General features: G+C 42.5%; 1 protein-coding gene across 1 annotated transcript in view; it reads right to left on the bottom strand.

The window, feature by feature from the left end:
* Positions 1–3,500: 3,500 nt before the first annotated feature.
* Positions 3,501–13,219, bottom strand: part of LOC135911899 (IDLSRF-like peptide) — a 150,485-nt gene continuing 140,766 nt past the window's right edge. The window contains exon 4 of the mRNA XM_065444251.2: positions 3,501–9,907. Coding sequence (XP_065300323.1) covers positions 9,714–9,907 — 194 coding nt within the window. The 3' untranslated portion in view covers positions 3,501–9,713. The remainder of the gene's footprint in view (positions 9,908–13,219) is intronic.

Below are 13,219 nucleotides of genomic sequence, written 5' to 3'. Positions count from 1 at the left end.
ACCTAAAACCGCAAGCAAAAATTTAATAATTCGAACGGGACACAAAAACGTTTCGTGTCAGTGTTCTTTAAGGCCTACGCAATTTGCGTCGGACAATTTCGTAGCGAAGGCGCCGCGTGGCAGTTCAATAATTGAGCTCAGGAGTGCTGTCGGACCCAGGGAAACTAGCCCGATAAATGAAGCGGTCGCAGGTGGTCTCTTCTCAGGCAATGTCAACTGAAGTGGGGATGTGTTCACGAAGCAATCAATATCTGCGCCTCTGGAGCACCCAGTCAAGCGCGAGGCATAATCGCTAACGTCGTCGAAGCGATGTGCGATGCCCTCCACGCCAAATAAACTGCGGGAAGCTGAACGAGGGTTCATCTGCTTACTTAAGAGTCGTTTGGAAACCGAACGTTGGTGGCTTCGAATGACCAACATTCATTTCGACAATGTAGTTGAAAGTGGGATAATTCTGCCAAGCTGTTTACTTATCTGCAGCGCTTTGATGTGCTGCGGCTGAGAAGCGTGGTGAAAATGCGTAATGTGACATCTGCACATCATGTTCAGTGCCCCGTTCCTGGTTGTCATTTATTCGATCCATTTTAAGTTAATGCTTCTTACCATTAGCCAACAACTAGACCCTCGTATGTAGAGCTCGTACTCTGAGTGGGATGCGATGTGTTCTTCTGGGCCTCTCTCTTTTCCCTCTCTTGTTCACCTCGCTGTTCTCTCTTTCTTTTTCTATTTTTGCTTTTGAAGAAACGACTGCTGGTCGGTTTTTTTTCTTTTTGTGTGCTGCGTTTACCTATTGTATTGCACGATAAGTAATAACAATACCATGAAGCTAGTTAAAGCTATCAATGGCTAACACTGCGATGCAGGTTGTCTAAATTGGGGTTTAGTAGCAGGTAAATTGATTTTACGTTCCTCAGTATTTGGGAAAAATACCAGCCTGAGGCCAGTCTGTATGTTCATATTGAGTCAAGGGATGCTGCAAAAAGTCTGTCGCGAAAGAACGGTTACAGGAAAGTATTGAGCGAGCACATTACACGGCTTTCAGCGACTCAGAAAACTTGAACATACCATTAGTTACCAATTGCTGACTTAACAATTTAGTACATAGGCCCATTTAAGTCATTCCACTTGAATAAACCGATAACGTAATGACCAAACTAGCGGGTGCCCTGTCCAGAAATTATGGGTCTGTCGTGCGCTACCAGCACCAAACGCGGGTTAGTGAACAGCACACAAAACTATGAACATAATAGCTGCATTTTTCTTTCGGAGCTTCTTTTCACAAGAATAACGTCGTCGACCCATCTGCCACGTAGAAGAGGACAAAAGTCATGAAACTGATACAAACCTCTGGGCACGCCTCGAGCTTTTATTATTACTAATTTACTGTCCCGATCAGGACCTAAACTTGCGATCAAGTTCAAACGCCAAAGTCTTGCACGATAGGGCTAAGGTGGTTAGGGAGAGTGAACCTATATTAGCGAATGCGGCCCGCAATGGCAAGCACTTTTATTAGACAGTTTTAGTTACACGTACGTAGAGGCTTCACGTACGCAAACGTGAAAAGCCTACCTACCTTACGTGCACGCCATCTGAAACGCTTTTAGCTACACGTACGCGACGGACGCCAATAGGGACCCCGTAGCCACATCTATCGGGAAATGTGAACACGGCGGTAGCCAATTCGATCCTGTCGCCGTGTTTCAATGCAAGCCGTCTGCGCGCGCGCGGCCCGCTATCGTTTGTTGGTGATTTCGCGGAACTCCCACGCGAAGCTGTCTACGTGCGCAAGAAACGCACGCAAAGAATTGAATCTCACGTACGTCCGTGAGACGCGCGCGCACCCGCTATGTTTTACGCATGCGCACTGCTGACAAGTAGAAGCTCTACGTACGCAAAGCCTCTGCGTACGTGTAACTAAAACTGTCTATTGCGACAGCAATTGTGTATAGACACTCCAGGAGCATTTCTTTCTGTCGGTGTCGCCGTCGCTGTCAAGTTCTGTATAAAGTCCATGGGGGGATCAAATCGTAGCCGCGCGCGGTATGCTGTATGCGCGAGTGAAAGAGTGAGAGGGTGAGCCGTCGAATGCGGTTCACTCCCGCGTGCGCGAGCGAGGAATGCGAGCCTGAAGCGTGCGTTCTCCTGTCGCGCGTGAGGCAGGGGGGTGAGGTGAGGGATGGGGGGGGAGGCGTACTTTTCCGGCAGCTTCTAGTGTGCCTCGATGTCCTCCTCGCCCGCCACTCCGTACAGAATGGAGACATCCGCGGCGTGAATGTGGTGTTGGGAACGCGAATGGCGGACACCGTAGTAGACGCCTTTGGTGGACGCCTTTAAGGATGCGTTGCCGGCGCTTATGTGGCTTGCAAGTGATCTGCGAGTTGGACAAAGTTCGCGCCCGCGTGGGTCTCATCTTCAAGTCGATCTGTGACGTTTGCAGAGTGCGCGTAGTGCCGGTAGCCTCGTATGCGCTGTGCTTTCGACGTTTCGTTTTGAAGCGTGAGATACACGAAGGTCAATTCGCCTTGCTGCTAGCGCGATTCCTCAATCCAGCATTCTGACAGCGAGTTTCCGCACTCATCCAACCATATATGTTTATGTTTACAAGTACGAGCGTGTCCCCATGCCTGTTAACTTCGTCAAAACATATCGACGGGCTAGTTGGTTTCAATGCATGATAGAATGTAAAAGTGCGACTGAACAAGAACGTAGAAAGACGGAGACGCACGAAGACAGCGTTGTCTCTGTGTCTATGTTTCTTCTTACGTCCTCGTTGAGTCGCGCTTGCACATCACATCATTGTTAATTTAGTTGGTAAGTGAATGTTTACAAGTTTATGCCACCGATAAAACTACTATCCTTACTTCGTACAGCTACCTACTAATTTGCTATCTAAATGGGTGCTTGGCCTTTCGAGCGGAACTGTGAATTTTTATCATAGTAACCACGACGTTATTTGGACCACTTGCCTTTCTATTTGAGTAGGCTGCATATTTTAGGGCACAAAAATACGACACCTTTCTAAATGTTTAAGACAGTTCACAGAACGTATTTAAACGTTTACCTGTAAAGACAGTTCACTTTATATAAGCAATTCGTTGAACTAAATCCTGTAGACATTCTACAGACTTTTCGCAAGATTGTTTTCTAAAAAATTGTCGAAAGATCTCTGTTTCAAAGCTGTTTATAGATACTCTTTAGGCTTACAGCTTGGCATTTTGGAGACCGTTTGCTATAACATTTCGCTCTACAAATATCTTCGAAATGTCTATAGGCTTGTCACCTCAAAGTTTCTTTATATGGTGATCTAGAAACTCTCATTGGCCTTTCTTATGACCTCTCTATGGACAGTCTACAGAATGCCGATCTTGAACTTTTTGTTGAGATCACTTGCATCGATTAGCCTCTTTTAACCTGAATCACGTAAATGATGGAAGTATTTAGCGGGCCTAATTCAATACACCGTCATGTTTGAAGTGCAAAGAAGTCAATAAGCAAGCCAATCAACACATGATGAGACACTTTATTTCCGTTAATTTACCCGGTCATCACGTTTTTGAAGTCAAAGAAATGTTTGATGACATTGTTCTCGTAAACAAAAATACACAAGCATGTTTGCCGCTACATACTACTACATACTCCTGCCCACACCACGCGATACCACAGAAATTTCTTTCAGCACTCGATCATGCTACTTAATCGGCGTAGGTTGCGTTTGATTATCCGTCGATTTTTTAACGCGGCAAGAACACTACAGAGCACATGATGTTTTGACGAAAATACACAATTGCATCAAGTAGCACACCATGAACAGATCCATGATCACACTGAAAATAGCCGGGGTTACAACGAATACAGGTAACTTGCTTCATTCTGACAGTTGACACCTGATTCGGAGTAACATTAGAGCAAATTTTGCTAATAAGAGGTAATTATATCTTTATTTATTTGTGAATGCACTCTCAACGCACAAGAAACCACAAATTTTCAAATGTATGTGTTTGTGAACTATACATTTTCAACCAAACCTAAATCCGTGAACTAGTTAACAACAATTGCGTTCGAGTACCGAAAGGAGGACCAAAGCCTGGCTGGCGTAGATTGGCAATTTATTTTGTTGAAATGACCCCTCAGAAAAGCTATTGGCACAACGCAAATGTTGCATATTTGACCGCAGTATGAGTGGTGGCAACTATGTTCTGTTTGTAAGTAAACAAAATCTACGTTCACTTGTTTACGGTGTTTTAAGCGTGTAAAGTTTTAGAAGTCACGAACAATGACTATTAAAGTACACGCTAAAGAAGCACAATAATGGCATTTACTGAGGGAGAGTGTACAAATATAAGGAAACAGCATTTACTGTCGCTATTATCGCTGTGTAGCCTATGCCATTATTCAAACAAGGTCATTATCTATATCTAGCCATATCGTTTGATCTTCAAGGTTAATGATTCGGTTTTTCTTAGTTCTACTTGAAATACATTGAGAATTTGGAATTATAGTAGCTACGTTCAGGGTGCTCTGGTCTAGCGGCAAAGCCAACGCAATGTAACACACAGTCTATATACAGACGACAAAGAATTGCAACCGGAATGAACAGCTATCTGCAAAGTACACACTTAGCCGTTACAGATGGCCAATCTCAAAGCCACCGACAAAACGGCTTCCTCCAATTCCCTTTTTTTTTTTGCAACATGCTAACTGGAAATGTACTTCCGCAGGCGGTGACGTCATATCCGGAAGCATGGGGGAATGGGAGCAGCAGACGAAACCAAAAACGACACCACACACAGAGTAAACACACACACACACGAACACCAAAGGGGTTGGCGTCGCCATTTTCGTGCGTTCGCATAGCGACGCCATTTTCATCCCCTCCTGATTGGGCGAGAGTGATTGTCCGCGACAGTGGCGTAGTGAGGCGGCGAAGCCAGCAATACACAGTAGGTTAGCAGCATAGACCAAGAGGACTAAACTACACTTGTTACTACTGGGAGTGCAATAATTAAGGGTGCGTGGAATGCCGCATCCTTGAAATCAAAGTGATAGCGTGGTTCTGACAAACTCTAACTGTATTGTAGACGGAAAATGACAAGTCTTGGAGACATAGTTGGTGTCTAAGGGTACAGCATAGAGGCGACAAAGTTAAAAAAAAGAACGCTTCTTTTCTTTGTCCATTACATTTCAGAAACAGATTTCACCTGAAGAGAGAATTTCGTAAACGAGCCGGATATACTAAGCTCTAGGTTCCCGGTGCTTTAAATGTGAAAAAACGTAACTGTTATTCATGTGACCTTTAATCTCTCTTTTTCTTACCCCTGCACGCTTCAACAACTTATCATATGACATTCTCTTGTTTTATTCCACTCGGCACTTTCTCACTAGCTATTCCTGTCCTATATTTCAATGTATTCGTAACAAAAACATCGATAGATATATTTGATAGAAAACAGAATATGTATCATAAACTGGTTCTGGCTCTTCGCTTTTCCAGCGCGAATATGCACTGTTCATCAAGTTAACCGGTCTCCATCATGTGGCTCTGTACAAGACACGCTCTACTAACTGCTACTCAAATCTGACCCTAAACGTACTATATGTCTTTACTACTGAGCTTTAAAAATTCAAAGTGAGCACATTTGCTTGAATGAAAGCGACAACGGCAACGAACATATTCCAAAAAATTGTACATTGTTTCTATAGTTCAATAATTATGCCCGAAAATAGCAGATTGACGTCATGTTTTCGGTTTGCTAGTCGTAGTTCATTGGCGCCAAACGCTGTTACTTTTGCTCGCCCCAGCGCAGGCAACCCTGCTAACTGATTGCTAAATTCACTGAGAATGCCCACTGCTAATTAAGAAAGCTACGCAATGATTTGCCTCTGCATCGGTTTACGTTACACTGAATGTGAGATAGCAAGTTGTTCGAAAAGGGCGTATAAGCACACCGAACGTATTCATAATGTTCAATGCTCTTTTCTTTTATCATAAAATAAACCTGATTTCTGAAAGACTACGTGCATCTTGAAAGTGTTGTTGGGTTGATTGTCCTTCTTTTCAGGAGAAATATCTGAAAGGGAATATGGTGAGATGGCTACGTCTTGTAATATCGCAGCGCAGGGATTCGGAAAACAAATATAGTGGGCTACAATGTGAAAGCAATAATTTTGTCATTTTTGTAATAATATGTCTTAGTTAACAATATGTGTTAAAATAGTAAAAAACGTAAATGTCCATGCCTCCGGATACAACGTCAGATACACTTAATGCACATTCTTGTGGCACAAGATGACTATATGTAATGACCAAAAGAAGGAGCACATTGAAATAAGTACCTTTCAATGCAAAGCATTCATCAGAAACTAGTTCTAGAAGATATATTGTGTGTTGTTGCGCAAAAAAATAAATTCAGAAAGAGTGTAGGGGTGGAGGAACATTCTTTCAAACACATATTACTGGTAAATTTTACTCAAAGATTGGTTTCATCAACATCGCTTTGTAGATACGTATTTATCCATTTACCGTCGCTATACCGTCATAAGCGCGCTGTTGTTCAGCTAACAAGGAATATTTAGGAAAATATGCGTTAGAATACGTCCACACATCTTTCATTTATCACCCGATGCTTGACAAGCTTCTTAGTCCTCTAAACATTAACAAGTGCTGATAAATAACCTCTCTGATAAAACTGTACTTGCACCAAACACGGTATCACATAGCAGCAGAATGCAACGTTTCGATGAATAACGCTTATAGGTGGATTTGTCATTTGCTGTACAAAAATATACAGACTTAGCGCCAGCTGAGAACCCTGAAGCGCTTGATTAAGGTTATCGCAGCTGATCAGTAATTAGTAATTTATGCAGTGAATACGCTCTGTTTTCCCACGCAATTCCTTATGGTAAAGTTGGAAAAATATTTGCATTTCACCTGTACGTTTACTGATTTGAGTGCTTGAGCACGTAATCTCACGTACGTAAAAAAAAAAAAACCTTACCATTTGACTTCTGCAATGTGATAAATTTACATGGCGTTGTGTTTCATTGTGTAATACAGAAAGTAGAACAGCGTTCACCAGACATCGGAAGTGAAATCTTTAAAGATATTTCATGATTTCGTGGATTAGGCAGAACAAATTTTGTATTTACAAGCGTTTGTAAATTTATTGTGATAATCTAACGAGCCATTCCTGCTATTTTCTTAAGCACTGAATCGGCACTGTATAGCGTTATATATTTATCTTACACGACATTTACTAATATATGTTCAAATGTGATTAGTTTGTATCCTATCGAAGTTCTCGTTCCCTTATTGTTCCAGCGCGTAAGGTATTTCCCCTAGGGCTAAAATTTCATCTTTCGCGGTTTTTTTGTTCAGTTGGTTTGCGGTGTACAAGTTGTATTTTTACTACAGCTGTAGTGCATACTGATTGTAGTGTATGCTAAGTGGGGTTAGATTGCAGAAAAAGAAAATAATTTCTGGATGCACGTCTCGTAAACTTTATCGGATTGCTCCGGAAAAAATTCGAGGGGTTAACAACAGTGGAAAATCATGATTCTATATTGGGCGCATAGTGTTTCTTTCCAGTGGACACAAATATATGAATAAGAAAACAAGCTACTGCCTTTCTAGCAAACGTTTTTACTTTTCTCTTAACGAAACATTCTGTAATAAAAACATATCACCTCATCTTCTGAATATAGCAAAATATTTCTCACTGCAAAATAAATGGCAATTGCCGGCAAAATTTTGATTGGCTTTGCATATTTTAAAAGATATTAAAAATTCCTTAAGCGGCGTCTGTGGGATTTCTCGCAGGACTGTGTTACATCACTTCCTGCAAAAGTTGTCTTAACAAAACGGAGGCTGCAGGGTGTTCAAGTGTCCAAGAATAGTGTACATTATGATCACAATCATTACAGCTTAAAACTATGGATGTAAGCCTAAAGCTGCGGCCCTTATTTTCATAGCTTGAACAGAATTTGTCGATATCAACCAAATATTTTATTGTTTTTCTCAGGGTCGTCTATATACCGTTGTACTGACGGGTTAGCGCTGTTGTTATTTCAGCACTATGCATCAAACTCAACAGTATCATTCGTCAGAGAAATGCAGCTAATTGCAGTTAGGTGGTGAGTTAGCATCCTAGTAAGCCCTTATTATAGACGGCCAGTCTTAACGCAACTAGCAACTCTTTCACTAAATAACAGTAACAACAGTACATATCATGGCTTTATCACTAAGCTGAAATTGTGCCGATATAGTTTTCTGCTTAACTAAGCTGGCGAGGTCACGAAAAAATTATCAGGCGACATGTTCCGTTAAGGACAGAGTGATCACACGATCGCCTTTAAGCTAAGCATCTTGGCTTCAGGCCATAAGTTGGTATGCGCAACGAAAAGCGTTATGCAACGACATAAAGTTTTTTTTTCATTACGTCGCGATAGATTTATGCCGGCACATCAAAAATTCTTGTCATCATTTCAGAAATATCTGCAGTACGACATGACGTCCTCTATTCACGAAAAAGGGGCCTGTGATGACTGGCCAAAATCTATGCCGTAAGCTTGGCAGTGCGTTATGAGAAACGTGATTGTATACTGATTACTCAAGGCCATTTCCTCATGTTAAAACACCAAGGTTATAGGGACAGTGAATTTTTGATCTTTTGCGCCGTTTCCTGTTGTCTTTCACGACCCAAAAGTAACCCTTCAGGCGGCATGGAAGGCAGCCTCACATAGTCGCATTGCACCCAGTACTGAAAAATGACTGCGTCAAAATAAAGCATTACAATCACAATTGCTTTTAAATAATCAAGAGCTTTGAGAACAGTTCTTTTATGCTTAGTCACACACGTTTCAGGTTTCCATCCGCATCGCCATTTCCCGTAAATAAATCGAAGAGGAGCAAGCATAGGAAACAGACCAGTATATGTATACGTAAGCAGTTTAGCATTTATTTTATACATGTAAAGCAACTGCTTCTTTTGTGTTACTAATAAGTGGTCACCTGTCCTCATGAGCCTTCAGCAACCTATTCGCCCGCACTTTACAAGCTTCCTTTGGATGGCCAACAAATCAAAAACTTTTGAACAGCCTCGCATATTCTCTGGTAGTCCTTTAGTTCCTACTTTAGGTGTCTCACTCCAAAAATTAACGAAAGAAAGCTTGTGACAGTGTTGACAGATCGACGAGTTTGGGTGTCCATGATGTTAGGAACAGCTACGAAAAAACTAGCTGTTCATGAAATAAAACACGAAAGATTAAGTCTATGTAGCTAGCAGGCTGGGGTTTGGAAGGCGTCAACTCCACGTGTTCGCTTCTTCAACTTTTGCTGACAATATGATCAGTGCACAGCAATTTCGGGTTGTCATACCGGACGCTATTGACCACTAGCCTTTGTACCCGGCTATGCACATCACACCATTTTTCGTTCAGAAACACAGCCAACAATGCCATTTTGTTCACCCATTCGAATGGGAACGACCGAGCAAGAGAGAGAGAAGCATCGTGCACAGATCTCTCTTTGGATGCGCTGCCGCAGCAGGATGGCATCAGCATAACGTAACACACCCGCAAACTAATAAAACGAAGCGACAGGAAGGATGGAAGGGTGAAGTGGAGGGTTCAGAGAAGGAGGCGGGGAGCTCGATTTGCCGCGCAGGATCAGACAGGTAGTTTGGGCAGAACGGTAAGTTGCGTCAGAGGGTTTGTCACTAATCCATGAATCCCGTGGCGACCAGCTTGTCGAGGAAAAACTTGACGTCTGCCAGCTCCGAGTCACGGATGCCGAGCGAACGCAACAGGCTTATGTCTCCGCTCTCGACGGCCATGAAGACGCTGCGAAGGTGCTCCAGGTCGGAGCGCATCAGGTGTAACGCCTTGCCGAAGTCTTCCAGCGTCTCGCCCTCTGCGAACATGTTGAGAAGAAAAGTGGCAGTTTCGCCGTAAGCGGACAAGCTCTGACACAGTTGACGGCAAGGTTCATCGTTACACTCCTGGAACTCCTTAGCTGGTGGTCTACTAGACGCAGTTGCGACCATACGTGGTTTTTCTTCTAAGACCCTTTTCGTCCACGCTGTGGCAGCAGTGCATTCATGACCCCAGAAAACTTACGGTCATGCATTTCTGAGTCAAGTTAGCCAAAAACACGGAAGTGTTTTGCGCGTAGTTTACCGTAGGCACATATTCTTGATGTGTTCAGATGTAAAGAAAGTGCGACATGTGTCCATCTCATTCATGGGCTCTTTTAGTTGCAGCGAACAACAAAATTCGCTTGTAGAACGCTCCAACTTCACAGCAAAACTTGTGCCAGCTGGAGGGTTCTGTAAATTTATAGGCTATTGTGACTTGTGTTGCTCCAGAGGGCTTAACCGGAAGTCTTCTGGGAAGCCTGTTTGTCAGCATGAAAAGGGGGACTGTACGCGGACGCTACATGCGAGGGTGGGTCAAGATCTGTGCAGATTTAAAAGTTGTGTAGGGCCTGTAATGGCATCACACAGATGCCAAAGTGACGCCTGGGAAATATATCACTCAGACTGTGAACATCGTCATTTCTTTGAACGTTTTTAATAGTGTTAGAAGATTTCCGATAAAAGGCATGCACTCTGAACGAAATGTATCGCGGCTTTTGTTTGGCCACTATATTTATTAGCATTTTGAAGCATCGTTTATTCAAGAACATATTTACTGTCTGAGAGACATTGGCGGTTGAATAGCTTAGCATCTACCTCTCATATACAGCCGAGGTATGCATACATAAGAAATACCCGGACGGTTAGGGTGTCTCCGACGCCTGCGAACCTGCACCTGGCAAGTGCATATAATTCCTCTCGCAGTAAAACGGAAAGCACCATCATCCATTGCCATATGGAGAAGAGTCGTATAAGAAGGAGTTCCAAGAGCGTAGAAAAGGATTTAATGAAAGAGGTTGCATGAATATAAATCCATTTTGATAAAGGCGCCACACAAAAAAAAAGATGCTCAGCCAACTCACACGTTGGAATCTATGTAAAGCAATGCATTCGCAAAGCGATTGAATGATTGGAAAGCAATGAAGTGGGACGCGTACATCTTTAATGTTTTTATTTGCATGCTCTCTTATGCGTAATATCACACAATATGTATGTTTACGCACCACGCAGGTTGAAATTTTTGTCTTATATTTTATGTTGTGCCATGTTTGTGCTTACGGACTGCAATGTTCACAAGCTATGCAGAAATTCACGCAGCAGATCCCGGGGGATGCGTTCATGTGTCGCAAACTGTGGGACACTGAAGCAGCATTGTAACGAGTACGCCTGATGTCATGATGATGTCTGATTTCTGTCGACGGAATAAGTCTGAGAAGAAGCCTACGCAGGTAGAACTGCGCCAGACATGGAAGTACATTTAAGGCTTCTTCTGTACAACTAGTGTCACAGTGGCGCATATAGTGGCCCTTGTATTCCCTTTGTGTGACAGCCGTGCATGAGTCACAGACGAGGAACAAAAAGAAAAAAAAATAGCAGCATGCTATCAAGCTGAATAGATCGCAGGCGTAATGCAAGAAGTGTAAAGATGTGCGTGTATTAAAAGCGTGATATAAAATGTGCGTAGTCATTGACACACGCAGTTGTTCGAAGAAAGAGCGCTATGTTCTGCGCTGACCGTAATGTCAATGCTTTTCGGGAAACTGCTTTCTTCGTCTGATGCACGAAGAAAGAAAGAAAAACATAATAATTTTACGTACGAGCGCAGATTCCGAAGGAAATTAAACAGACTCGTTCTACTGTACACCGCAGCTCTTGAGCCGAGGTATATTTTGAAAACACAACCTGTGCCGGGTTCTGTGTCGCTACACCAATTAAGCTTTCTGCAGGATTTCAAGTTCGTTGGCTAGTCAGGCGTCTAATGCGCTATGTCGTTCGTATGTGCGAAAACATTGTCGGTGAACTTCAACTGCTGGAGTGGCAGCTTCATGATTCGGTAATGCGATTGAACCCTATATGTACTTCCCAGACAATCAGACTTCTGCGCTGCGGATATGTTTGCCTAATAAATGCAACAATTTTGTCTGTTTTCTTGAATGTTCATGAGTAAACGGTGCGGTTCATTACGTAGTCTGCATCAGCATGTTAGAAATTGCATGAAAAAAATATGAATACAGAAGACGTGCAACTGTCGGGCTGCTCAATAAAACAGTTTATTATGCGTAGTTCAATTTTTTGACAAGCAGCATAATATTTTAGCCCTGTTTAACACGCTAAAGTAATTGATGAGCTAGTGAACATCTCTCTCTTTCTTTTAAACTCTCTCTTACTTTCTAATAGATATTCTGTGGGAACTGAGCGTGATTTCACTATTCAATAATGCGACACACCTTTGGAATTTCTGAACAAGGCTAGCTAATTGAATGTTCCGGTATGTGCATTTTACCTGCAAGTTTTTGTCCATGCCTCAATGGCACCAGGTAAGTTTACTCCAAGCAGTTATTAAATATAACAGCAACAGAACAATAGACTCAGCTTTTCTGAGGCGCATAACGGCACAAACGATAAAAGCAACTTAACGATTATCCAATAAATATCACATGGCAACAAAATGAGAAGGAAGGATAAAAACAGAGTTTCTTAGCTGCTCAAAATGTGTTTCTGCGTCGTCTGTATAATGCGCACGTACGCTTCATCATACACGAAGTCTTGCGACTCCGGCAGCATTAGGATTAATGAGATTTTTGGTGGCGTCCACTTGGGAGAACGTCATCGTGGCACATATCTTTTTTTTTCTCTTCATTCCTCTCGCTTATGTGGGAGCAGCCGTTGCGGTTTAGCCTGCTTCAAAACCTTCTTCGTGGACTTTCTTTCTCTCCCTTTACTTCTGAGTTCGTAGTTTGCTTCGTTCTTTCTTATCTTCCATTCCCTTCGAAAGGGTGTGCACACGTGTCAAAGTTTAACGGTGTGAGGGAACCAACCCGCACATATATATATATATATATATATATATATATATATATATATATAATGTCCATATTGGTTATACTATCTAGCTTAGGAAGCTGGCTCTCAGTGGTGTTCTCTGGCACTAGCAGCTTTGTCCTTTGTTCTAATATGGTTAATAAGTTTTCATGCTAGGAAATTGTGTTTTAAAGGAAATTCACGCAAAGGGCTTCCCTTTCACTGAACCCCGTGTACGTTCACTCACTCTTGCGTACACTGTAGGCCAAATGGTTTTTCCGACACGC

The sequence above is a fragment of the Dermacentor albipictus genome, chromosome 10 (assembly GCF_038994185.2).
Source record: "Dermacentor albipictus isolate Rhodes 1998 colony chromosome 10, USDA_Dalb.pri_finalv2, whole genome shotgun sequence".
In the NCBI taxonomy this organism is placed as follows: domain Eukaryota; kingdom Metazoa; phylum Arthropoda; class Arachnida; order Ixodida; family Ixodidae; genus Dermacentor; species Dermacentor albipictus.
This window is presented reverse-complemented; position numbering and strand designations above follow the sequence as displayed.